Here is a 26,496-nt window from a genome sequence, read left to right as displayed (position 1 = left end):
TTGTGCTGTGGGACGCTTTGCTGCACAAGTGGTGAAAACATACGTGAGTTTAAAAAAATTATAGGTCTAGAAGGAAATGCTAATTAGGGGTTATTAAATACCAGATATGCCTCTGATTTAGGAAGTTGCTGAGGCATAAATTGCTGGAAGATGCAGAAATGTGTCAGGAAAGTCAGGGAGGTATCCTTTCATTTACCCTGTTCTTTTACTCTTCCCCTGGCACTTAGATGAATTTTTGGCTGAGCTGATATAGTTGTTACATTCTAGCCATTGTAATAGGACAGAGACAGTATTTTACAGTCCTGGGAAGTGCAACAATTCAACTTTATAAACAAAGAAACAAAGGTCAAAGCACTAGATAATTTATTAAGTGTTTTCAATATGTAATACGTGCCATGACAACCTCTGCTGTGAAAATCCTCAAATGCTTTGAATTGTGCATGTTACTTATGGAAGCTCATTTAACGTAACTGTCTCCTTTTAATTTCAGGAGATTTTCTGGCATTTCTATGACAACATGCAGTAACATGCACTGAGCTGGCTACTTCTCTATCTTTATCTTATGGGATGTTGGAGAGTCTTAGTTGGACACTAAAATGCATGTTGAACCAAAATGGTGGGAGAAATGTGTCATCCAGTCCTGGAAACTTCCTGTTTACATATAGCTGTACTGTCCTGAATGCTTATGCAGAGCTTGTTTGAAGATATTAGTTGTGTATTCAGTTGGCTTTCCTAAGAACAGAATTTGGAAGTGCTCAAAGAATGCAGAAAGCAATGAGAAGTTCTTAACATGAATCACCACACTTTCCAGATATGGCAGCCAGGTCTGGTGCATAATTGCAGGAAGGTATAAATGTGAAAAACTGGTGTGACAAAGCAAACAAACACAGAAAAATCTATTGGAGATGAAGGGAGGAAGAGTGAAAAAGACTGCCGTATTAGAAAATAAGGGCTTTGAACTGTTGTGGGATGTAATTGCTGAAATGTAATTGTTACTTGTTTCATTGACCAGAAGTAGAGGAAAAGGACTAATGAATGACATTTAAGGCAAGGAGAGCAAGATCACATCTGTCAGAAGAGTTTATGATAGTATCAATAACAAATCAGATATCCTTTTCCCCTCTTCTCCCTCGTAAGTGACAGCAATTATAGGAAATCCACAACCTCTGTGTGGCAAAACTTGTGATTTCTTTTTCATACTGGATTGTAACTGAAGGAATTTACAAGGAAGGAGAGTGCTTTACTGAGGAAATCTATGCTTTTGCTTTGCTCTTTGAGGCTCTGTGCACTTTTTGGCTGTAATTTCGGCTCCATGACCTCCAAACATGCACTGAGCTTTTCGAAGTAATGGAGGTGAAGTGGGTTATTTGCTAATGGCTGTTTGTAGCGTGGATGTGGGGAGTTAACTGCTTTCTCCAAGTACATTACCATTCTCCCACTGCTAGTGGTAAGGAAGAGGACTGGGATTTTTGTTTGTAGCCTCTCTGGGCACAGCAAAAAGTAACACTGAAGTCCCCATGCGGAAAACCACTTCTGAAAGGAGCTACTGTGGTATGCACTCCTTCACCAGTACAGGCCACAGTATTCTCCTTGCAAACTGAGAGGCAGGGAGTGGTGGCACCTCCTTCCTGCATACGCATAATGCTTAGAGAGTAGATATAGTCAGTCAATAGTACCCATTGGATGAAAGTCTGGCAAGGGAGAAGGGACAAGTAGCTAAGAGCTGGCAGCAATAGGAGCCACCTCCAAGTGAGAAGGGCCACTCTGCTATTTGCCCCAGAAGGAAATGATTCCTGGAACTGAACTTGCCTGGAGATGAGAGATAGCCTTGTTCTCTTCCAGCAAAGAGCATCTGCTCTGTTCTTGTCCTCCCTCCTGAGCCCTCATCTGCTGGTGATATGAGCCCATACTCATGAACGCAGATTGCTAGAGTCCTCACATGAACTCTTCTGTGCATTAGCAGGTTTCTCCTTCTCACCTCCTCGTTTTATTTTCTTTGAGAGCTACTCAGAATGTTCTACATTTTGTTTTCTTGATGGGAGTTTTTTTTTTGTTTTGTTTTGTTTTGGTTTGGTTTTTTTTTTTTTTTTTTTTTTTTTTTTTTTTTGAGAGAGAGATGGGGCAGAATGAACTTTGGCTCATGTTCAAGAGTAATAAAGAATAAGAGCTAGCAGGGACTTTGAACATAAAAGAGACAAGATAAGAAAGCCATTAAATGTGATTCAGCAGCATACCAAAGCAGATCAAGATGTTATTTACAGTGCAACTCTGTTTTCATTTGGATAACAAGGAACAATAACACTTGCTCCACTTTGTCTCCTTGTAATGCATTAAGACCCCAGAACACTGGCACAGAGTGTAAGAATTAGTTATGGACCAAAATAGGTGATGTTGTAGGCTAGATTGCTGGCCTATCGTCTTCCTCTTACGTTTTATTTAGACATTTCAACAGGTATTGCCTTCAAAACAAATGTAATTTTTCACAAAAACAGCAGATATTTTATGGTTAGCCCTCATTATTATGAAATAGTTTCATCCTCCACGCACATTTTGTTATTATTAAACCCAGAGATGCAGACTCTGGACTGAATGTGTACAAGGAAGAAATTTGTACCTAGGTATTTCACGCATGATGTTTTGAGTAGGTAACATATATAGTGTTTGGGAACTATTAATGCAGTGAGTGTTCACATTACACTCAAAGCTGAGCAGAGAGCTGAGCTATAGATTATAATCTAATTGTGGTCTCCCAGTCATTCTGCTGCATCACAGAGGGAAAGTGGCAGCTCTGGGGATTGAGTATCATTTCAGTGTTACATGGTGGCTTCAGTAACAGGTGTGAGCACAGTTCCCAGGGTGGGACTAAGCAGCTTCAGATATTCAGGCTTCAAAATGACAGAGTGATCACAAGAAGCTGTATGGAGACAGCTGATATGCGTGAATGCAAGAGAAAAGCAAGCAGGAGCCTGTGGCTTGCAAACTGATGTGTAAAATACTAGAGGTCAAGCAAGGAAATAGTCATGTCTGATGAAATGGCTTTTTGCTGCCTACTCCATCTCCTGCAGTGTGAGTTCTTAGACTGTGAAGACAGAAGTTGCTGAGGATGTGCAGTCTGAATCTGTCCCTTGCAATCTGTTCCTGTTTGATTCCAGAAGGCTGCAGGTTATTTTGTGCTGTGTGAATCGTGTGCTGCTGCATTTACCAGTTATTTTAGGTAAGAAGACAGTTTGAGCTAAGAGCCTTTCATTTCATTTTTCCTCTTCCTCCTCCTTGAGCTGCTTGGAGTAGAGACAGGCTGGCCCTCACAGTGCAAAAGATAGCAGGAGAGCCTTCCCCACCTTGGGCGTTCATGAGCTCTCAGCAATTATCTTTTTGCTGAATCCCCTGATGGAACAGTGCTACTAATAAGAACATGAACATAACCTGCAGGGCCAAAGACATTTGAATAATCTTGGTGCTTCATTTTCCTTCCAGTAACCAGCAAAACCTTTCTTTTCCAAAAGTCTTTCAGCCTGTGGAAACATTCCCCTCCAGATAGGAAGCAGCAACCAGAGAGACTTGGACATGTTTGCTCTTTGCTAGGGTCTTCTCTCACTCCAGTTCTTACAGCTTTGATAATAAGCCTACTCTTGTGCTTAGTTTCTTCACAGGTTTGGTACCACTATTCTGGCATGCTGTTGCATGTCATGATCAAGAATGTAAGGTCGAAAGAAACTGTTTGGTTTATCAAGTCCAGTCCTCTCCTATCACAAGCCCTGCACTGTGTAATTATTTTCATGAAGATACAAAAGCACCATTGGGTAGTAAACACGTGTAACTGCAACAGAAGCTGGCTATCATTTGATTGCATCTTCTTTCAAGTGGTGAAAAGACTAGTCTCTCTGTCTCTTGTCCTTTTTTTATATTTGCATGAGAATTTGCTTTTCTCAGGGTTATGAATCTGATTTATACAGATGAGTTTTAGGGAAATCAGGAGGGTGGGAAATGAAAAAAAGTTGAATCTGTAGTTCATCTGGCTTGTTTTGGTGTTGTTTTTTGAAGTGGATTTGCTAAGCATGTTTCCCTTACTCTGATTTGCATGGGTGATATGATTGTCCTGCTTTTCATGCAGCAATTCCTATTTTTCCTTTATGGCTTGCTACAATGTGGCACTAAGTCATTATGCAGTGAACATGCAGCACAAAGCATTGAAGGAGTGTGGGTTGTGAAAGAACTAAACTTGGCATCAGGTTCTGTGCCCTTGGACAAGCAACAAGTTCCTAGTCCTCTGTCACTGTCCTCACAAGTGTTAGGTGAGCACTGTAGTATTCATCCTGTGGCAGAAATAATCCCCATGTAAAATAGGCAGCACAAAGTAATTGAGTGACTTGCTTAAGACTAGGCAAGAAATCAGTTGCTGGGATGTAAATCATCAGTTTAGATCCCTGACAAGATCATTCTTTCTTCTACTTTACTCTCTCTGTGAAGTTTGCTTCTCACAAAATGAGGCTAACAAAAAACTTCACAGGGTGTTACAAGGCATCATAAGGTAACGCTTTTAAAGTACCTGGGGTATAAAAAGCTGTATAGGCTAAGGCTAACTGTGAACTTCTTGTTTTAGGAAGGTGATCAGATATGAAAACATTGTGAAACACTGCATGTGTCAAGTTTGTCTGGCAGAGTACAGCTAGAAAGGTAGAAGCTCCAATATAGCTTTTAGCCTGCTAGGAACACACTATGAACAAAAATGTCTCCTGGAGAGCCAAGTGACACTGGATTACAGAGAAGGAAGAGATGGGAGGAGTTAGCTTGTAACAAATACAGGAAATGAGGTCAGCATAAACCACAAGTTCTCTATTGTCTTAGCTTCATATAATTTACAATGCTAGAGGTAAGGAAGCTGAACAAATGCCAGCAGATTTGTGAGATGAAGTTAAATTTGAAGCCAAAATGCTAAAGCTTTGCCACTTGTAATGAGAAGTTAACCTCCATGAAGAGGTTGCTATGAGTGTGGGAAGGAGTTGTGCGTATGTGGGTGCTTTCTGCAAAGGAAAACTGCTCACAATGCAAAAAATGTGCCATTCTAAAAATTTCCTAACTATTAGAAAATAGGTACATCTTCTGGGTATTTTTTTCCTTTTATCTGACTGACTTCTCCTTTCTCTCATTTCAGTTACTCTCATATTATACAGCTTTCCGAGTTACCTCTGAGAAGAATTGCTTTTATGAAGCAGGATACAGTAGTCAGATGATCTTGAGTTATAATCCAGACCATTCTGTTTTTCCTAAAGATGCCTGTTTGCCATATATATGTCAAAATTGCAAGTGTTTTGGAAATTACAAATATATTACATTATTATATATTACAAAAATACAATGAAAAAGGCCTGCATAGTGCCTTATAAAATATATATGCAATTCTTTGTGTGATACTGCACAAACCCATAGGAATGCCTGAAGCCAAGCTGTTTTGAAATTTCAACTATTACAGTCCAAACGTGAAGAGCAGAAAAGGAATTGCTTGGATTTGAGTCACTGTGGGATTAAAACAAGCAGTTGTGCATGGGTTTTTTGAATTAGTTTCAGGGCAAGTTAGAGGTCCTTGAAAGTCTAAGATGAGGGATTTCACTTTCCTCAACTTGCAGAAACTCAGACATCATCCAATTAATAGCAACTTAGGAAGTCACTAAACACAAACTGAACAGTGGTCACTAATGTATGTGCTCTAAGTTTATGGCAAATGAAAGGGTAAAGTCATTTAGCTAAAACTTCTTCTGTTGAGGTTAATGCATGGTATTATTAATGTGTTAACGTAGTGCTAATGTTTTATCTTGTTGAATTGAAGTAACTCAGTTATGCATCCAATTGACTACATTTGTGCAGCTGATAGTTCAGATTCAGTTAAACTTCCAAATCTGATATGCTGTGCTGACAATGCCTGAGTATGAATTTTGTCCTTAGTTTCTGAAGGAGCAAGCACTTTGATAGCCTCTTTACTTTGATATGGATCTTTCCCTGCACTTCAAATAATGAATTGTAGAGCTTTATTCTAGGACATGGGAATTTTATCCTTTTGTTGTAAACAGCGATTATTAGTATAACTCCAGGATACCTTGGCTTAGTGATGCCTTACATAGGAACACAGAGAATGCCAAATAATGTAAAGGGATTTTATAAATACTTTCATACAGTGATGAAACCCCAGTATGACTAACTGAATGAGCCCTATACTTAACAAAACATATCTCTGGTGAGCCATCACAGTAGGATACCACAACTGCTATGGAAAAACCCAGCTCTACAAACTGAAAACTAGCAGCATTGGAGAGAGAGCCCATCTCTCCAATGACCAGATCTACACCAGGATAGACTTGCCAGGATCCCAAACAACACCTTCCATGTAGTGCAGAGAGGCTGTAGCATAAAGTATAGTGCTAATCTAAAAGACCTTATCAGTGATTTGACAAGTGGCTGTCTGTAATAGCCTGGTATGCACATCTAGTCTGAGTAGACCAGATACTCGTTTGCCTGTTTGCAAGTTCAGGCTGAAGTCCCACAAAGAATTTTAAGAGCAATCTCCAGTATGCACTTCATCATGCTAAAATAGTATGTGCAGTGGTATTAGTCACAATATTCTGTTCCTTGGAAGATCCAGGTAAGGTAGACTCCAGAATAAAAATTATGAATAATGTAAGGCAAGGAAGATAACGTGAACAATTTTGCAAGTTTCAAAGAGACTTGATGTGAATTTGGGTCGAGGTTGGGTTTAGGTCCTGTTTTTTCAGGTTAGCAATTAGTGTCATTCTCCTTTCATCATGATTTGTTTTTTCTTTTGCAGTGCCAGAAGCTCCGAGAGGTTTTTAACTTGGATTACCCACATAGCACCTTCCTGCTTAAGACTCTGACTGTTGTGTCTGGCCCTGACATGGTGGATCTCACTTTCCATAACTTTGTGTCCTACAAGGAGAATGTTGGCAAGGTACCAGGACTTGAGGGGAGAGGGGCTCTGGGGAACACCACGGGTTAAAGCATTCAAGGGAGAGCAGAAAAGAAGAGGGGAAGGCAGGAATGCGAACCCTGTCAGTGTTACTGACAAGGTTATAAACATAGGATTATGTTCCAGTAAGGCACGGTACCTCTGTAGTTTAGAAACTTCTGTGCACACAGGACCAGTGGAAGAAGTTTAGTGTGTCTTTTTTGTCCTTCCTGTGCTTTGTATGGATAAACAGCCAGCTGAGAGGAGTAGGTGAAAAAGTTCCAGCAGCTAATTATATATAGGCAGGAGGAAGGTGATATAGCCAGGCCCAGGAAGTAAGAGCAGCCACTGAGAACTGTAGGCTGTAACTGTTGCCAGGTCCATGCCATTTCAGTGTTTGATGCTGTGTACTGGCTGGTGCAGTTCCCTAATGCCCAACTGCCTCTACCTTCTGTGTTTGTTTGTTCCCAGAACTGGGCTGAGGATATTATGGCCATTGTTCGGAATCCTCTCACGTACAATGCTTCTCGATACACCTTCCTAGAGAAAATGTAAGTGGTTTCTGACAAATGTTGTTCTCTAAAACATTCATATACTACCCTCTCTACACCAGAAATATAAGGTGCTTCAGCATCCAAGTCTTTTGACAGCCTCCAAAACAAGTCTTGTGTCAGCTCAGGAGCCCCAAGGTAGAGGTAGGGTGTTGTTAGCTGAGACATATGTCAAACGGCGGCTGACTGCCACCAAAGTACTTGAGCTTTTTGAAAATGCACTTGGTATTAGACAGAGATTCAGAGCCTGAGATATGTCGCCTCTGCAGTCACAGAGCTCCAAGAAATGCTCTCTTTTTTTTGTCTCTGTAATACTGTTTGATTGGCAACCTGGGATCACTGAGGAACACTAAATAGCAGATACCATTATTTCATATCTATATCGAATGTTTCAGAGGAATCTCTTACTTTGATATTTAAGCTCTTAGCATTTGCTTATCTCATCCAGGAAATGGGAACAGGTTTTGTCTGAGGCAAAGCTCACGATCTGTAGTCTGCTAGGACTCTGATTATTAGTTAACTCTTGGGTTCTTTTCCCAATTGTATTTTCTTTCTTTCTCTTTATTGATAAAACCTGCAAGTGAAATTTCATCCTTCCTTGGCTTTTTTCACAGCCTGGTAAAGCTGAAGATGCAGCTTAATGCAGAGGGGAAAATTCCTGTCAGGAAGTAAGTACGGATATTTGTCTTTACTGTGTGTTCAGCCAGACTAAACAGAGTATCTGGTGATAGGATGGTAGTCTGGTGGCTTCAGCTGCCTGCTCCTGCTGCACAAAGGAGGTAAAGCCACTGGACTCAGATCATGAGAGAACTCCTGCTGCACCTGTGGACCCCCACAAACAGAGGGACCTAGGACAAAATTTGGAAGGTCTTTTGAAGCTCATCTTCATTTGCAGCAAGAAGTTGTTTCACTTCCTGACTATTGCCAAGTAATAATCAGCAAAAACAACTCTGGTAATATTCTTGTCAGGGATTTTTTTGGCTAACCTGAGTTGAAGAGTGGATGAAGTATAGGACTCATTTTAGCTTTAATGTAAGAAACTTTGTGTTCGATCCATTTCTAGAGGAGAGCATTTTGCTTGGCTCCCCAGTTAGCCTGAGCTAGCAGTCCTTTGCTTTCTCTTGTCTCCTTTCTTATTTTCTCCTTTCCCCATGTATTACCACTACAGCAATTCTATGCTGGTATGATTTTGCTGACTTCAGCCCTTACTCTGTATTTGAGAACAGATCTCTGGGCTAATTCTGGTTCAGGGTCAAAAGAGTGGAGGTCTGTATTTCACTATGCCCAGGGCTGGCTTTGTGCATCGAGGTAAGGCTGCCATGAGAATCAGCCAGGGCTGCTTTGTTGAAACAAAGACCTACCTATTCCTTCTCTTCCACTGCATGTGTGGCAGGAGTCTAGAATTGATTTTGTGCCACTCAGTGTCTTCCCTGCTAAAATCATTCCATGACTGGTCTTATGGCTCCTCCATGTTTATTCAACACATATAGTGACAAAAGACTGCACTGCAGTATTGAATTCTCTTTTCGATGCATAAATTATCCTCTATATTAAGAATAAGGACCTGTAGTTAGTGCATTCTTAAGTATTCACTGGAAGGTTTTGAACCACTCTGCCTCTGGCTTTGTGCTGCATTATAGCATCACAAGAAGCAAGTGCTAATCACTTGTAATAAATGCACTACCTACTGTGTGTTATATCGCCTAATAATTTTAGACTGAGTCTGTGCTGGCTAAATCTGTTATGGGATGGTTGATTATTATTCAACAATAAACATTTGTTATTGTTGTTTGTTTTATAAACCACCAGTCAGCAGAATTTCATTTGGTCAGAAACTAGTATATTTGTCAAAGGATTTTTTAGAATGTGTAGGTCTTTAATGAGTGACGCACTAGGGAAGAGTTCTTTAAATTGATCTTTAAAATGCAAGCAACGTACTGCAAACAGAAAAGAACTTATTTTTTCCAAAACAAGCTTAAAATAATCTCTGCAGGCTGTCTCTCCCCTAAATGCTCTGGTCTTTCTCTCTGGCACAGTAGTTAAAAGTGCTTTGCTATCCGAAGTATTAGACCACTAAATAGTCCAGATTAAGAGCAAAGTTTATAAAAGTATTTAGCATCTCCATGTGCAGGTAAATGTTCAGTGGGCTTTCAAAACTCCATATCTGAATAAATTTGGAAATTTCACTAAGCATCTGCCTTTGTCTTTAGATATTTACATCCCTTTGAAGCATAGCAAGGGTGCTGTAATTTTTGCCTTGCAAAAGGCTTTTTAGGAACCAATATAAAATGAGTTTGCATAAGTTTGCTGCAGCTCCCACTGAACACTTTTCCACCTGTTACCACATTTGGTATTCTTGTTCCTGTTCTTTGCCTGTGAGCACCTGAGACACCAGGAGCTTAATAGAAGTGACATCTGAATTTATCCACAGAGGAGTCCTCATTGTTGCTGGTTGGGAGTTTCTAAAAGTAGGGAGAGTTCAGTTATTGTTAATATCACATTAAATAGCAAAGAGCATGCTTTAAGGTGAAGACTTGACACAATGAATTCTGCCCTGCAGACCAGTACCCAGCTTTCTAAATTGGAGGTGAGGTTTGGTTTCTGCAGCAGCAGCCTTTTGTGCATCCATCATGTAATACAGCAATTTCTTTGCCTGTGTGATGGATTTGTTCCTCAAATTCATGAAAAGCCTTTGGTTTCCAGGACATAAATTTTGTCTTCATCCACAGCAGCAGATTTACCTGTTCGTGGTTTTTTTTTGTTTGTTTGTTTTTTTTTTTTTTTTTTTTTTTTTGAGTCTTGTCTAGTTAGGAGTAAATTTGTACTGAAATGCCTGCTATTGCATGAGATAGTATCTTACAGGTGTCTCTGAGAACTTTGCCAACGAGACTAAAGAGGTCACCTCCAAGAGGGTAAGGGAAAGAGGGAAGGACAATCAACAGTGACTCTAAAGATAAAGTAATCCAGCTTAGTGTCAGAGCTCCGATCGAGCCCATAGCAGAACCTCTGTATTAAGATAACAGTCAAAATATCTACAGTAGAAACACTGTCTTCCTTCTCTGATTCATGTTTGCAATATTCTTGACTATTCCCTTCATTGTACATACTGAAGCACTCCTCTGTATATCTTGCACTTTGGCTGCTTCTCTCAGCCACCAAATCCAGATTTTCTGATTTCACTCTAGTTACAGTGTGGTTTTGATTTCCCCCTTCCCCCTTGCCCCGGTCAGTATTTTTCAGATGTTCCCTGCAGATAGGAAGAGAGTGGAAGCAGCATTAAGTGCTTGTCATCTTCCAAAGGGCAAGGTAAGGATCCTAGTAGGTAGCCAAAGGTCTTTCTAGTTTGAAAAAATCTTTTTGCCTATTCTGACATGATGCCCTTGGCTCTGAAAAAATCAGCAGCCCAAACGCTATAAATTGCTGTGAAGCCATGCCTTTACCTTAACTGCAAGCATGCTAAGATTAAATTTTACTGTTCATATTGCAGTAACACTTGTGGTTCTGTTATCACTGGTACTAAATGGCACAAGAAGCAGCACATTCACCTCCACCTGCTTTACCTGTTCCACTGTCTGCTCTTTGAAGCAACAGATCTGAAGGTTAATCTTGGCCCAGCTACCAACTTGCTGAGTACAATCCAAGCCTCTGATCAGTGCATCATGCTCTGGCTTTTACAACCACACAAGAGGCAGCAAAGGACAGTTTGCTTTACTGTCCCTTCTGAAATAGGCCTTCTCCACAATACTTCTCCACTCCATCTGTTCTTTTCTCAACAGCTTACCAGATGCTCCATTTGCTCATTTAAATTGTCACAAACAAATGTTTTAAGTGCTGGACTGTGGGTGTGTAGTGTTAGCAGAGAAATGAAGGCAGTAATAGATTTGTGATACTGACATGTCTCTTTCATTTTCAGAATGATGCTATCAACCCAGAGGACTTCCCTGAGACTGTGTATAAAACTTTCCTTATGAACCTGTGTCCTCGGCCTGAGATTGATGAGATATTTACCTCACAGTAAGTTTCCCTTAAGCCACAGTGATTTCTTGAGACAAAAGACTAGGCAAAAAGGACGAACAAGGGTTTGTAGTGCTGTATAGTATGGTTGGTCTCAAGCTTTCCTAGAAGGGCAGGTACCGAGGTCACAAAATGGTGACTTAGCACCTTCACTGACAGTCTGAACAGAATGGATGAGGCCTCACTGGGCTGCAGGAACTCTCAGTTGTCACCTTCAGAAGTGCTGATTCCAGGTCAATGTTAGATCATCCTAATGTGACAGGGCTTGTGGCTACCCCCAAACAAGGCCTTGTACAGGGTGAGAACAATAGGTCCTTAGAAGTAACCAGTGTTTGTTTTTTTCCCCCCTCCCCAAGCAGATAAATCTGTGACTTCTTAAGTGGACTTGATTTCACAGGGCAAGCAATTCATTGTGTTCTAAAATTCAGGCCCTTTCAGAGTTCAAATCTATGGCAAAAATATGCTTTCAGCACAACCTGTTAACGGTATTGAATTAATTACGGAGAAGAATATAGAAACAGAAGGAAGGTCACAGTGAGAAGCATTGTTTACAGGAAGAAACACAGACAAGACAGGAGTTTGTGGGCCCAGAGGAGTAGGCACCCGCTGGTTTACCAGAGGAAGGACCAATCTCTCCGTTGTGAAGTTTTCCTGGGTAATACACAGGTCTGACCCTTGTTCCTCTGTATTTCTCTTCCCATAGTCATTTAAAAGCTAAGCCTTACATGACCAAAGAGCACTTGGCAAAATTTATCAACAAGAAGCAGCGAGACTCTCGCCTCAATGACGTCCTTTTCCCACCAGCCAAACCTGAACAGGTGCAGAGTCTGATAGAGAAATATGAGCCGAGTGGGATTAACATCCAGAGAGGTGAGTCTTGCTCAGCACATAGGTCTGTTTTTCTGTAATGTCCTGCTGTGGCAGGAAAATAGCAGAGGATCTCACACTGTCTGCTTCCCTGACTTTCCCAGGGGAGTAGCCAGCCTAATTCTCATAAGCCCTTATGTTATCATGCAATGACAAGGAGGTGCCAGAACTGTTTTGTTTCATTGCCATTAACAGCTTTGTTTTCCACATAGGGCAGTTGTCTCCAGAGGGGATGGTCTGGTTCCTCTGTGGGCCTGAGAACAACGTGATAGCACTGGACAAATTAGTGCTGAACCAGGACATGACCCAGCCGCTCTCACACTACTTCATCAATTCATCACACAACACATACTTAACAGGTACAGGCAGTTCCATAGTCTGCCTTAGCTCATGTGCATATGTGCCATCACAAAGGATGCATGAATGATCTTGTCAATTGATCAGGCAGATGTATCTGCCCTGAAATTTGAAGGACTGAGGGCAGAAATACACCTGAGGGGTGTGACAGTTAGATGCTGTGCAAAAGGAAGATATGTCACCCTGTTACCTAAAACATCTTGCCAGCCTGCCATGTACACCTGCTCAAGGAAGGCGGAGGGTTGGTTCTTTTACTCCAGCTTACACGGAAAATGTCCCACATGAATAAATAACGATGGGCATCACTCCTTCTACTCTTCTCCAGCTGGTCAGTTTTCTGGCATCTCCTCTCCTGAAATGTACCGCCAGACACTGCTGGCTGGCTGCCGCTGTGTAGAGCTGGATTGCTGGAAGGGCCGTCCCCCAGATGAGGAGCCAATCATCACTCATGGGTTCACAATGACAACTGAGATCCTCTTCAAGGCAAGGAAGGAGTTTCTTCCACATATGTTTTACATTGCTTAGTTTTAGACTGACTTCTGTTCAGGGAGGCTGGTTGGCTGAAGGGACTGTCAAATGCATGTCCCTTCAAATGTTAAGGGCAAAGATGTTTGAGAGAAAATGGTTGATGAGAAGATGGCAAGTGAATGAATTTGTAGATAGGAGGAAAGACTAGCAAATATGTAATAGGTTGGAGTTTGTGTATGTTTTTGGAGTGGGAGGACCAGAAGAGTTGTTAGATGGATGAAGATGAATGAATGAGTGAAATATAGGCTGTCAGATAAGAGTGATGGAGAGGTGGTTGAGTAGGTATATCTGCATACACTGCAAGTTGTGTAGTTGTGTAGCAAGGTAGATGTATGGATAGAGAGTTGGATGAGAACAGTGGATTTATAGATGCATGCCTGTTGGGAAAACAAAAATCAAGACGGCTTTTAGAAAACAAAGGATTAAAATGAGTTTGTCTCCTAACTGATCTACAGCAAGTTTGTGTCTTAGAGCATCACATGGGAGCACTTTGAAGGAATATTGTAATTACTTCCTAATTACGTGGCTGTGTGGAGTGTGCTCCACACAGAGGCAGACAGCTTCCCTGATGATTCAGATCACATGCTTCAGAAGCACAGTCCAAAGCCTGCTTCTCACTTGGAAATTTAGGGCATTTAACCACAGTTACAAACAGCTTGTAGGTTAAAAATCAATGCAGCACACTTTTTTTTTTTTTTTTCCTGCACTCCTTTACAGCAGCTGCCAGCGGGCAAAGGCATTTTTTTTTGTAAACTCTTAATACTTATTCTGTGACTTCCCTCCAGTTTCCACACTTAATTATTCCCAAAATATTTATGTGTAGGGCAAGAACATCCATGATCCTTAATAATGATCAGAGGTATTGTCATATTCAGTAATTTCCTAGATCCTGTAATACCCCTGCTGCTTTTTGTGCAGCAGTTCACTATGGATAGGAGAAATTATGACAGCTGTAGCTGCTGTAATTGTAGCAAGTTCTTCTAAAGCATGTGATTGTACCTCAAGGAAATTATAACCCGTTAACTCAGCATGTGTCCAAGTTCTAGTTTTATATAATAAGTAGATCCTTCCCTCCACAACTCCCTCCCTTCTATAATGTTGCCTGTGGCCTTTTAGTAGCTTCTTCTGCACCTTTTCCTTTCCTGAACCTTGAAGGTTTATTTGATAGGCAGTTCAAATAGCCAATGGAGGAGCAACTGTGGCAGCCTCCCTCACTAAGATGCTTACTGAATCAGGATTTTGGGAGGAAGTAGAGAGGGCTGATTGCTTGTTTTGACTCCTTGGTTTGGTCTGTGGGATGAGGGGTTGCCCGGGTTGAAGTCATGATGCTAAATTTGTACTTAAGTGTTTAACCTGCAGTCCATGTATCACTGTTCTTAGTGCACAAATGGACAGGAATAAAATTTGGGAGGTAATTGCAAAGGAGCAAATGATACTTCTTTAACATACTGATTAGCAGCACCAGAAAGGAAAGAGTGGAAAGTTTGTGGCAATTTAGTAGGGGTTTGGGGAAAATATGATTTTTTTTCTTATATCGTTAATACTGAGAATGTTTCCATGGTATCTGCATTTGAAATGTCAGCACTGCTGACTACTGAGCATTCAAGTGCTCTCTACTATGAGACAGAAAGATTTTATAGTCAGGTAAAATAACATAAAATTATGACATAAAATTGGACAGATTCAGAGGTAAGTATAAAAAGGGTTAGAAGTGATTTGATCTGGTGCTTTGTCCATCTTTTTCTGCCAGTTTGAAGTGCATCTTACAGTGGTTTGTTTCTCTGACTAGATGTTTTCATATTCATTTATGTATTCTCTTAGCCATGTAAGAAAAAGAAAAACTCACATTCTTGCATCTTTGGCTTTATTTTTTGTGTGATCTATTGACTTCAGCTGTCTGAAAGAGAATCTCAGGGATTTAGAGGTGGAACTTGTATTCTCTGGGGCTGGAAATCTGGACAGGTTTGGAAAAGAATCTGTCACTTTCTTACTGGGAGAAGTTCATTTGCATTAGAGAGAACTCCTGACAATGATCAGTTTGGAGATCTGAAAACTGGAGGTCAATTCAGTGGGTAGTCAGCTGTATGGCTCTGATATTAGCGAGTGCTTATTTTCTCTCTCTCTGACCATTTCCTTCCTTTAGGATGCCATTGAGGCCATTGCAGAAAGTGCTTTCAAAACATCTCTCTATCCTGTTATCCTGTCCTTTGAAAACCATGTGGACTCGTGAGTATCTGGTGCTTGGGATCAGATATGAGTGAATTGTTTTCTCTATTATCCAGAGCAGAAAGTCTACAGGCAAGGCCTGCCTGGTTTTAAGTGGGTCCCTGGCTGAGCTTTAGGACAGTGAAATGAAACACTGGTGGAGATATATGAAGCAGTTGGGAGTGGGTCAGAGCTGAAAGGCGAGAAGTAAAGCTACAGAATGAGAGCCACCATAACTGCCCATCCCCTTAGCTGGGGGTGACAGAGTATGGATAAAAGGGATTAATCCTGGAGAAGTATTTCAGGATCTGTATAATTGTTGGAGAGAAGGTAAGAGATTGTTTACGGGGTAGAATATGTGAATCTCAAGTGGTCACTCATGCTAAGCTGCAGATTTGGGCATCTGCTTTCCTACTCGCTCCTGTTTGATTTCTTTGTTTGTTAGACCCAAGCAGCAGGCAAAGATGGCTGAATACTGCCGAACTATATTTGGAAACATGCTGCTGACAGAGCCGCTGGAAAAATACCCAGTAAGTGAAGCCTGAAGTGGCATGTGAAGAACCTTGATTGGTGAAGAGATCATTGTGAGAAAACAGGTTACTTGCAGTTTTGGAGACTCCACAGCAGATACAAGGATTGAGAGAGAGTGCATCAGATAACAAGCCTGGTTTATAGTGGTGAACAACATGGAAAATGGAGGGAGGATTTCTCAGTTGCAGAGGTTTTCCTAACCACTTGCCTGATTCAGCTCTTCCTTAACAGTCTGTGATTTCAGTGACTTTAGAAACTGAGCTCTAGGTGACCAAGTTGTACCAATTGTGTCAAGATGGGTTAGTATATGCTGGTGCATGGTACCATTTTAAATGCATTCTGTGGAGCATAAGAGAAATATTAGAGTAAGGGACTGGAGAGTTGACAAAGCCAATTGCAGTGGAATTGCCTAAGTATGCAATTCCTTTTGGATAAGTAGTGGAGGGGGCGGAGACACCTAACAAAAGCAACTATTTTTGAGCATTGAGGTCAAAAGAACTGAAAAGAAGCAGTGAGCATATTGGTAGTTGCCTGTTGTCCAGACCCATGTCCCTGTGTAGGCAAAGGGGAGAAACAGAATGAGTGTTTAGACTATTAATTAAAATAATTATTAATAGGCCTGTTGCTCTCTATACTGCGAAACACAGTTTGAGTCACATATGCTACTCTGATATCTTATTTCAAATCTGCCTCAGGCAGATAGTTTAAATATGATGTGAATGCTGATCTAGGACCGAGGCTCTGGGATAATGAGAGAAGTAGGTGGATGTGAAGTGAGAAGGTGTGTGGATGGCTCCAGGTAATACATTTTTTTTTAACTGTTGTATGGGATGAGTGACTAAAAACAGCATGGCATACACAGGCAACAGAACATGAAAGGACTGATACGTGCAAAATGCTGGTCTGAAACCAGCTTCTGGAAGGTGAAGTTTTAGAGTAGGATATGCTAGAATGTAGAGAAGTTAAAGTATACAATGGTTGAGAGAGGTTTCCATGCACTAATAAGTAGCCAGAGGAATGATACTGGAAAGGATTGGAAAGCCAAGTGTTTCTGTCTTTGCGATGAAAATTCAGTATGAAATTTCTCTGTTGTAGCTGAAGCCAGGAGTTCCTCTACCAAGTCCTCAAGATCTCTTGGGAAAAATATTGATTAAGAACAAAAAGAAACAATCTATAGCTGGAAAGAGGCAAAATTCCTTGAAGAAAGGGAGAAATGTAGAACCAGAAATCACTGAGCAGCCAGCCTCTATGGACAGTGAAGATACAGGTGTGTTTGAAGGGAAGATGGACTTGTACAGTACGATGAGCATGTCTGCTCCCCCCTCCCCGCCCCGCCCTGGAAACCTTCCAGATCGGCCCAATACTCAATATCTTGAGGCAAGCTGATACCAGTCATTAATTCAGGCATCTCAAGAAGAAGCATAAGCTTGGAAGAGAAATTAAGCCTTCAGAATATTTTCAGAGGCTTCAGTCCAACCAGTAACAGAAAACCAACTTAATTCCCTGCTCATCAACCCTTCTGCCTGCTCTGAGGTTTATGGCTGCATGGGTTGGTAGTTCACTGATAGCACTGGCTGTTGGTTTTACAGAAGTGTGGATAATTTTTTTTTACTATCTGTAACTCTCTGATAACCACCTTAAAGTTCTTGAAGGTTTATAAAACCTTCAGTTTCTGCTCTCCTCCCCACCACTTCAGTCTCAAGGCCTATTGGCTCACAGAACTGAAGACAGAACAGTCAGTTTTCAGCCCCTGTCATAACAGGAGCATATGAATGGAAGAAAGACACCATTACAGAGAACCTGGAAACCAGATGTTCAGTCCCAAAAATGTGCATGACCCTTGTTGAGGGAAACAGCATTGTGGTTGTGAATCTTGGGGTATGAGGGAGTCCCCCAGTAAGAATGACTGAGTCTCCTCAGTATGCTAGTCCAGAGCTCGGCCTTTTCATATTGGGATTTGGTTAATAAAGTAGTATGATGGCTCTTTTTCCTCCGCTTCTTATTCCTGTGTGGCTTGCTTGGGCAGTTTTCCAGATCTGTCTGTCTCCTGTAACTCTGCATTGCTAGTGGAGTTAATATTGGAGCTCCAGTGAGCAATCTACAGTGTCTTGTCTCAGTGTGCTACTGATGTTGGCTGTGTGTGCTTAGTCTGGGCAGGTGATGTGGCTGAAGAGGAACCAGAGGAAGAGGAGGAACAGCCAGGAAACTTGGATGAAGAGGAAATTAAAAAGATGCAGTCAGATGAGGTAGTATCATTGCTGTCTCTTTTCCTTTTCTGGTTTCTCTGGGGCCTCACTATCCTGAATTGAGATTAAATCCCAAACGGGAATGAGCTGTGCTGTGACTGATCAGGGACCTTCCCTTCTCCAAGGCAACAAGACTTCTGCAGGAGAAACTGAATGATATAAATGATATTACAAGTGTGTAGAATATGGCAGGAGAGGTATTATTTCTGAGTCTGCCTTTGATATTCTGCATGATTTGCAGATAATTGTTTGCCTTCAGGGTGTTTGGAGGGGCTTAGCCTTAGTCCGATAAAAGCTGTTAAAGAAATGTGAAGTACAGTTGATTAAGGGGGATGTAGCTGATCAACATCCCCTTGGATAGAAAATCTATTTCACACTTCTGTCTTCCTAGTTTCAGTCAGAGAGCAGGGCAAAAAATGTCCCAGGTTTGTTCCAGACTCCATGTTTTGAGAGGTTAAAGTATTCATCTTGATACCTCTTCATACAAAGTGTTTTGGTTTCAGTTTTCGTCTAGCTGCCTGGAGGCCCTGCCTCTGCCTACACAGTGCCTAGAAAATAATTGCAGGACTAAGAAACCAAAGAAACAGCTGTGCTCTGGTCAGAACAGCCATTAGATTTCTTTGATTGTAAAGCCCAGGTGTGTTTTGTTTCATTGCTAGGAAAGGTCTCTTCATCTTCATCTGTCTTCTCTTGGGTTTTGTTTCCTGCCTAGGGCACGGCCAGTTTGGAAGTGACCGCGTATGAGGAAATGTCCAGCCTAGTTAATTATGTCCAACCCATCAAATTTGACTCCTTTGAAGTCTCTTCCCGTAAGTTAGACTCCAGCCCTTTCAGGGTCCTGACTATTTCCCTTTGACCAGAGAAGGCATGCTTCAGATGTCGGTGTTCTCCAGCTGACTTTGTCATTTTCTTTAACCTGTTTTCTGTCGTCATCTCTCTCTGTCACTGTATTATCTACATGCACTTCCCTTTCATCCTTCTCCCTGTAGTAAGGAATTGGTAAGGAAAAGATAGGGATGCATCAGATCTGGCCTTCAGTTATACAACTGAGAATGAAAGAAAATAATTGTCTAAAGGTAAATGATGTCTTTGTGGACTTGCTTTGCTGTTTCTGAGGGCAGGACTGAGCCCAGTCTTTCCTGATGTTTGTGATTGGCCTTCCTCTTCCTTGGCAATTAAGACCCTAGCTGGTGACAGAGAAATCTTGAAAATGCACTCAGTTTCTTAATACATGATAGGACCTAGCTCTGAGTGAGGTGGATTAAATGATAAATTAAAAAAAAAGAAGAAAAAGAGAGAGAGAGAGAGAAAGTAAGTACGGGAATGAAGAAGGAGAAACTTGACAAAATAATAAACTTTGCCCAAAACTTTGCTTTGAATATTCGGATTCACTTGGAACTAAAACTCCAGGTAGAAGTTGTTCTCCAAATTTCAATAGAATCCAGGAATAGATGGGCATAAATCCTTGTGATTTAAGTGCTACCTAAGCAATTATAAATGTACAGTTCAGAGACCCAGTGTGGAGCTGTATATGTTATAGTGCATAGCCTGGCACTATAAGGTGAATTCTTTCATATGCACACATACCTTTGCAAGTCAATCCTGTTTGTACTCCAGAAGTTCCTGTCCTATAGTGAACTGGTCTCTCCCTGGTAAACATAAATAACTTCATAAGGAACATAGTTCTTCAGTCCCATCACAAGGGACCAGAGAAAAATAAATTGCCTCAATCAGAAAATAGTACCTGGTAGAAAGTGGGAATAAACAGACTGAATGCTTCCTAGGTCCATTGCATGCTATAGTTTCCACACACAGAATAGTAAGAGATGGGGGGTTGGGCATGCCTTTGTCTAAATGCTTTCTTATCTCCTGTTTCTAGAGAAGAACCGGAGTTATGTCATCTCTTCCTTCACAGAGTTGAAGGCTTATGATCTGCTAACCAAGTTCCCTCTACAGTTTGTAGAGTATCCTTTTGGCAACATTTGGCCAGTATAACTGTTTATATTACCAACGGAGAGTGAGAGCATAAAACATTGCATGAATACGTCAAACTCTGACAAAAGATGCAGTCTTGTGAGTACTAATTTGAAGCTTGAGTAAGGCTGAGGCAGATATGACCAGCTTCTGGTTTCAGGACCTGATTAACTGTTAGTCAGAGGCAGAATGGGTGAATGAACAGTGTAGCTGCCAGAAACATGAGAGATTCTAGGGTGGTTTGGAGGCTGTTGACAGATTCTTGACAGGATGCATCCTACTCTAACAAAGCCATGATGGCCAGATGCTTGCTCTTAAGCAGAAAGGGATATGGGAAAGAAGCCTGTCATTGAACCTCTCCTCTCATTTGGAAGGTTCTGAACAGTTGGTAGCAGCACTTCAACAACTCTCATAATTTGAACATGTGAGCTAGACCTGGGGTACACAGGCAGCAGAAGTGCTCCAGACCTGTTTCCAATAGAGTAAATGTAGATATAACAAGAGACAGATGAGCCGGATTTATCCCAAAGGCACCCGGATGGACTCCTCTAATTACATGCCCCAGATGTTCTGGAACGTCGGCTGTCAGATGGTGGCACTGAACTTCCAGACCATGGGTGAGTGTCACATTGTCCTCTAGCTTTTTGGTGGGTGAGGCTGTGTGCTCATTTTCACTGTCACTTCTTCCTTTGCTGTTATTTCCTAACACTGCTGTTGGTCTGAATGTGTTTATTATGTGCCTTCTCCCCCACTGTGTTCTTCCTCCCTGACTCTGTCTCCTGCAGACCAAAAGCACTTTTCTAGACTCAGCACAAACCTGGCATGCATTGCTAGCAATGCCAATCCTACACACTTGTGCATACACACAAATACGGACTGGCTGTCATTCCGTATCCACATACCACCTCTGACTGTTTTGTAATGTCAGGCTGCATAATGTGCACAGTTACATCAGAAGACTGCCCTTCCCCTAAGCTGCCTGCTCTTTTGAGAGGCATCAGGTATAGTTCCATCTAGCTATGGGATTGTCCTGTCTGTGCAGTCACTTCCAGTATACTAACCTGCTCAGGTAAGAATGGCCTTTTGTTGCTGCACAGCCAGGAGGAGAAGACAAAAGAAGATCTTCCAGGTGAACCTATTCTCTCATCCTCTTCATCCCTCACTCTCTTATATATACACAGTGCAGGAGACTAGCTATAAGATGAGAGGAGGGAAAAAAGAAGAAACTTCGAGAGGGTGTGAGGAGAGATTGGTAAGAATATCTCACTAAAGATGGGTGTAGAAACCAGAAGACAGTGTTAGCAATGGAAGAAATAGCAGAGGAGATGACGGACTGAGAAAAAGCCCCAAGTGAAAGGGGAAGGAGTGAAAGGGCTCAGGCAGCTGCTCACTTCACACCTAAAAGAGCAGATGCCTCTTAGAATAGGTTTTAATCAAGTTTCACCCTTGGATTATGGTACAATCATGAGCAACCACTTACCTTTTGCAAAACAGCTGCTGTAATGCTTTTTTCTCTGATGAGTGCTGGGAGGCTTAATTATTTTATGAAGAGGCTTTGTGAGATTTTGGCTAATAGAGTCTGCAGAAGCACAGCTTCTTTCAGCTCACTTATACCACACAACCCACTGGATGAGGTTCCACAAAAATTCTTCTCACTGTGTTCCTCTCTCCATGTCTCTCAGATGTCCCCATGCAGCAGAACATGGCTCTGTTTGAGTTCAATGGACAGTGTGGCTATCTGCTTAAGCATGAATTCCTGCGGCGTCCAGACAAGCAGTTTGACCCCTTCTTTGTGGACCGCACTGATGTGGTGGTGGCAAGTACGCTGTCTGTCACGGCAAGTACAAACCATGGTGCTCTTTCTCTCCTGATAACCACATGCTGACACCATGCATATAACTAGCATTTATGTCCCCTCTATTTACTACCCAGTAGGGTTCTTAACAGCAAATGAACCCAGAGAGTCCTGTAGGAGAGTGTTACCATGGCAACTCCCAGGTCTTTCACTATTTTATATTAAGCATATGAAAATGGAAAATTAGCATCTGCCACACAGAAGAATCCAAGGCTGTGATGATGGGAAGGGAAGAGGATGAAGGAGGTGCTAAAGCAAGAACCATGAGGAAAGAAAAGGTGAAATAATAGCATATTGTGGTATGGATTGGAAGCTGCAGCAGAAAAGGTGTTTTGAGACTGGAGAGGGACTTTGTTGGGGGAGGTATGAGTAGGGGGGTTCTATGTTATTTTATTCAGCAGTTGCTAATTCTGTTTCTTGTTCGTAGATCCTTTCTGGTCAGTTCCTCTCAGACCGCAGTGTGAAGACATATGTGGAAGTAGAGCTGTTTGGGTTGCCAAGGGACACAAAACGCAAATACAGAACCAAATTGACCTCCACTGCCAATTCCATTAACCCTGTATGGAAAGAAGAAGCTTTTGTTTTTGAAAAGGTAGTAGCATTTGATGGTAATTTAGACAGAAATTCCTTAAAGATCTTGTGGGTCAAAAGCACTGTTTTTGAGTGGTCAGTGGCAACAGAAGGGACTCCTTTCTGGAGGTCTGAAAGACATAGTTTAGACGCACCAGAAGTTATATGTTGTGCTCTCATATAATTTATACTCAAAACAATTCTCCCTGAAGATTTCTATTTACAGATAAGGGGTCATGGGAAACATTTCTGGAAATAACAGGCATTCAGAATTTCCCCTTTGTGATGCACTTTAGACTGAATACACCAATCAACTTTGAAAACTTCAAGCATGAGGAAGCAGAAAAGAATTAAACCTATGTGGTTACATACGATGAGAAACAGACATAGAGGACAAGTAATGGGACCAGTGGGAGGTTTTGAGGTGTGCCAGATCACAGGAAGCTGCCGTATCTGTCCACAAGAATTCAGTGGTCACTACTAATGCAACTATTGGGTTAAAGGAAGTAAAGTCAAAAGTGATAATGTTTGGGTTTTCTGTAATAAGTTATAAGGGCTAAATACATGTTAAGTGTTCATCTTTGTCAAGTGCACTGTGAAACAGCAGATACTTTTAGCCTTCTAGTAATGTGGTACAAACATTTTGTCATTTCAGAAAAGTTTTTTGAGGCTACATTTTTTTTTTTTTTTCTTACAGCAGGAAAAATGTTGGAGAGAGGGAGGGAACAGCCCTTATGGAAAAGCTACCATGTTTGCTAAGTTGTATAATCCTTCCAAATACATTTCCTTCTCTGGCAAATTGCATCAAGGAAGTCATGGTTTGAAGAGAGATAGTGGCCCCATTCTGTCTTTAGTCTGACCCATTCAGTCAGTCCTCTGAGAAAGCTGTATTTTCTGGAGTTTTTGTAAATTCAATTATGTTTGCGACAAACTAAAGCCTTAAATTACAAGATACAGAAATAAGCAGTGACTTCCTTGAAGAGACGACATTGTTTCGTTGGCAGTAGGAGAGAGTAAAGCTTTACTTAGTGAAACCAATGTGCTATTAGAAGTTAGAGATCAGAACACAGGTTCATTTTTCTGTCTTTTCCATAGATCATGATGCCAGAGTTGGCATCTCTCAAAATTGTGGCTTGGGAGGAAGGAGGGAAGTTCATTGGTCATCGTGTCATTCCCGTTATTGCTGTGCATTCAGGTAAATTTTTTGGAAATTCCTTCAGCTTTTGTACCCTTCAGACCTATCTATTGGAAACTAGTGGAGAAGACAGGAACATCTGCGTATTTTCCTACTCAATTTACGGTGTAGGATATGCTTGTAGGCAGTGGAGCCTTCAAACTCATCCTATTAGAGCCATGGACAAGAGGGGAGAGAAACTGTCTCGATTTACCTCTTCTGCTTTATATTTTCAGGCTATCACCATGTTTGTCTCCGCAGTGAAAGTAACATGCCGCTCACTATGCCCTCTCTATTTGTGTACCTGGAAATAAAGGACTATGTTCCTGATGCTTGGGCAGGTAGTATGCATCAGAATGTGTGGGGTGGAATAAGCTGCACAGCGATGATGGGAGAGAATTTTGTCTTCCATATTTGAAGGGGAGTTTTTGCTGATACTAGGATACAGTGATCTTCCTTTATAAAGCAAATAGTCAAAAGGTGGGAGACAGAGATGAATGAGGAAAGAAACCCCACTGTAGGTGTTAATGGCAAAACCTTCTAATAATCATGAAAAAGGCATGAAGAACTTAGCAGCACCAGCCACAAAAATTCTTTTCAACACTTCCTTTGTTTTTGACTGCAGGAATCTCATGCTTATTTCTCCTCTTCCCTGTGTTCATACAAAGGAACTTTTATTCAAGGCAGAAATCCTGTGAAACTGAAAGATGGATTCATAAAACAGTCCAGATTTATACAGCAATGGACTGGAGCTGGAGCACAGAGTTGTGCAGCTTAGTAAAGTCTTAACCTGGCTTTGGATTTGGGAGCAGTATACTCTTTTCAGCTTCATATAACTGTCCCTAAATGTCAGTTGTGAGCTGTCACCTCAGAATGGGACTGAGGCAAAAAGATAGTCCCTTCTTTCTATGCTATCAAGGAGAAACTTATTAGAAGTAGAGAATACTAAATATCCTTTCTCTGCAATTTCCTATCTTAGGCCAAAAAGGAAACCAGAGGGCAAGGAAAAACAAAATACAATGAGTTATTTGATATTCCTCTTTTTTCTAGACCTGACTATTGCTCTCTCCAACCCAATTAAATTCTTCAGTCTCCAAGACAAGAGATCAGTGAAACAAAAAGATGACTCGATGAAGGTGAGGTTTTTTTCAAATTCTGTCATATTCTCTCAAACATGCTGCATAGATTCCACCAGAAATAGAGAGGATTGTGAAGAGGCTTTCCCACTATCCTGGAATAAGGCTGTCCAAGAATGGATATATCTATTTACTACTTCTAGACAGAGGCAGATAGAGGCCTGCCTTCAGTGTAGAGGTGGAAAATATCAGAGACCAACAGCTGTGGAAGAAGCTTCTGAGGGTATTTCATACTTTGCTGAAGTTCCTTCTACCAGTGAGTAGGTTAACACCATCGTCACTGAAGAGGGAAACACTTGAAAGCCAGACTAATTTATTAAGTGCTCAATAATAGAGGAAACATATGCCATCTCTTTGGGTGTTTTTGATAGGACTTTTAGTCACTGATGTGTTAGTTTCTAATTCCATTTGTTGTGCTTTGATTTACCTCTGATCTTTATTTTAGACACCTGAAACACAGAGGAAATTCCTGTCTGCTGAAACTAATGGGATACCAGATACCACTGGGAAATTCAACACTTTTTCAAATGGACCTGCAGGTAAAGCTGTGGTTTAGGGATGAGCTAAAAGTAGACGTGAAAGCCTGTATACCCAGAAGGCTGGAAGGAGGCAGTGCTAGAAGGATATCCTAGGATCAGGATCAGGACTTCTTGGACCAAGTTACTGTTTTAAATTCTGATGCTTATCAGTAATGATGAAAGTTGTAGGTATCCCCAGTTCTTGTGCCTGATGTGTGCATGTATACTGATTTTACTCCACAATAATAATTAAAATAATAATAATAATAATTTTTAAGTATCTACTGAGAATGCCAAAAAATGGGATGAAGACCCAACTGGCATGAACATCATCTTTCACCTCCAAGGCAGAGTTCATACATGTTAGGGTAGTATTGCTGTTTTCTAGGTTGAGGACTCTGATAGAGGACTTCAGTTTTGCATGTTCAGTATTAAGTGATCTGGGAAGGTAATGTTAAGAGGGAACCGCCATCTAAGGAAGAAGTAGTCTGTGTTAGAAAATACTTTAGGTCTTGCCAGAAATGCACACATTCAGACAAGCATGATAGCTCTACAGCCTTTGCTTTCTTGATCTCCTCCTTGCAGTTATCCAGAGAACCTTCATTAGGTCTGGATTTATAACTGTTCTTCTACCATCATCCATATCCACATTACCAGGCCGCCCATGACATGCTGTAGTATAGCTTCCAACCTGAGGTAAATGAAATCAGTTTCCCTTGAGAAATAAACACTGGACTCTAAGCACTTACACTCATCTTCCACCATCTTTCTCTCTGCTCTGTTATTTGACCTTCTCCTGTATTATTCTCCATAGTACCAGTGATAAAAGATCAGCTGTTCTGATTAAAGACAGGATTTAGACTTCTTTGAACTGGCAGAATTGCTACGCAAATGTCCAAAGATTTGCTCTACTTCTGTAACCATCCTACAGGAGAAAGTTATCTTGTTTGTGTGGCAGAGATGTAGCCTTCCATCTTGGTGTGAAATTGCAGGTTGGACTTTGATTTTGAACAAA

At 41.2% G+C, this 26,496-nt stretch overlaps 1 protein-coding gene across 5 annotated transcripts in view; it reads left to right on the top strand.

Annotated features, from left to right (window-relative positions):
* The window catches only part of PLCB2 (phospholipase C beta 2), a 48,683-nt gene that overhangs the window by 9,557 nt on the left and 12,630 nt on the right, over positions 1 to 26,496 (top strand). For 2 of the 5 annotated variants that reach the window (XM_062576282.1, XM_062576283.1), the window contains exons 4-24: positions 6,818 to 6,958; positions 7,427 to 7,506; positions 8,121 to 8,174; positions 10,737 to 10,812; positions 11,420 to 11,520; positions 12,224 to 12,390; positions 12,600 to 12,746; positions 13,070 to 13,227; positions 15,416 to 15,498; positions 15,923 to 16,007; positions 17,104 to 17,275; positions 18,157 to 18,254; positions 18,967 to 19,063; positions 20,134 to 20,218; positions 20,721 to 20,845; positions 21,911 to 22,065; positions 22,511 to 22,675; positions 23,749 to 23,848; positions 24,064 to 24,168; positions 24,878 to 24,963; positions 25,409 to 25,502. In XM_062576282.1, the coding sequence (XP_062432266.1) occupies positions 6,818 to 6,958; positions 7,427 to 7,506; positions 8,121 to 8,174; positions 10,737 to 10,812; positions 11,420 to 11,520; positions 12,224 to 12,390; positions 12,600 to 12,746; positions 13,070 to 13,227; positions 15,416 to 15,498; positions 15,923 to 16,007; positions 17,104 to 17,275; positions 18,157 to 18,254; positions 18,967 to 19,063; positions 20,134 to 20,218; positions 20,721 to 20,845; positions 21,911 to 22,065; positions 22,511 to 22,675; positions 23,749 to 23,848; positions 24,064 to 24,168; positions 24,878 to 24,963; positions 25,409 to 25,502 (2,374 nt within the window). Of the gene's footprint in view, positions 1 to 6,817; positions 6,959 to 7,426; positions 7,507 to 8,120; positions 8,175 to 10,736; positions 10,813 to 11,419; positions 11,521 to 12,223; positions 12,391 to 12,599; positions 12,747 to 13,069; positions 13,228 to 15,415; positions 15,499 to 15,922; positions 16,008 to 17,103; positions 17,276 to 18,156; positions 18,255 to 18,966; positions 19,064 to 20,133; positions 20,219 to 20,720; positions 20,846 to 21,910; positions 22,066 to 22,510; positions 22,676 to 23,748; positions 23,849 to 24,063; positions 24,169 to 24,877; positions 24,964 to 25,408; positions 25,503 to 26,066; positions 26,178 to 26,496 lie in introns of those variants that run through there. The other 3 variants (XR_009958482.1, XM_062576284.1, XM_062576285.1) reach the window with 3 other exon arrangements.

Source organism: Rhea pennata, chromosome 5, assembly GCF_028389875.1.
Source record: "Rhea pennata isolate bPtePen1 chromosome 5, bPtePen1.pri, whole genome shotgun sequence".
NCBI lineage: Eukaryota > Metazoa > Chordata > Aves > Rheiformes > Rheidae > Rhea > Rhea pennata.
Note: the sequence above shows the minus strand (reverse complement) of the source record. Positions and strands in the feature narration are given on the sequence as shown.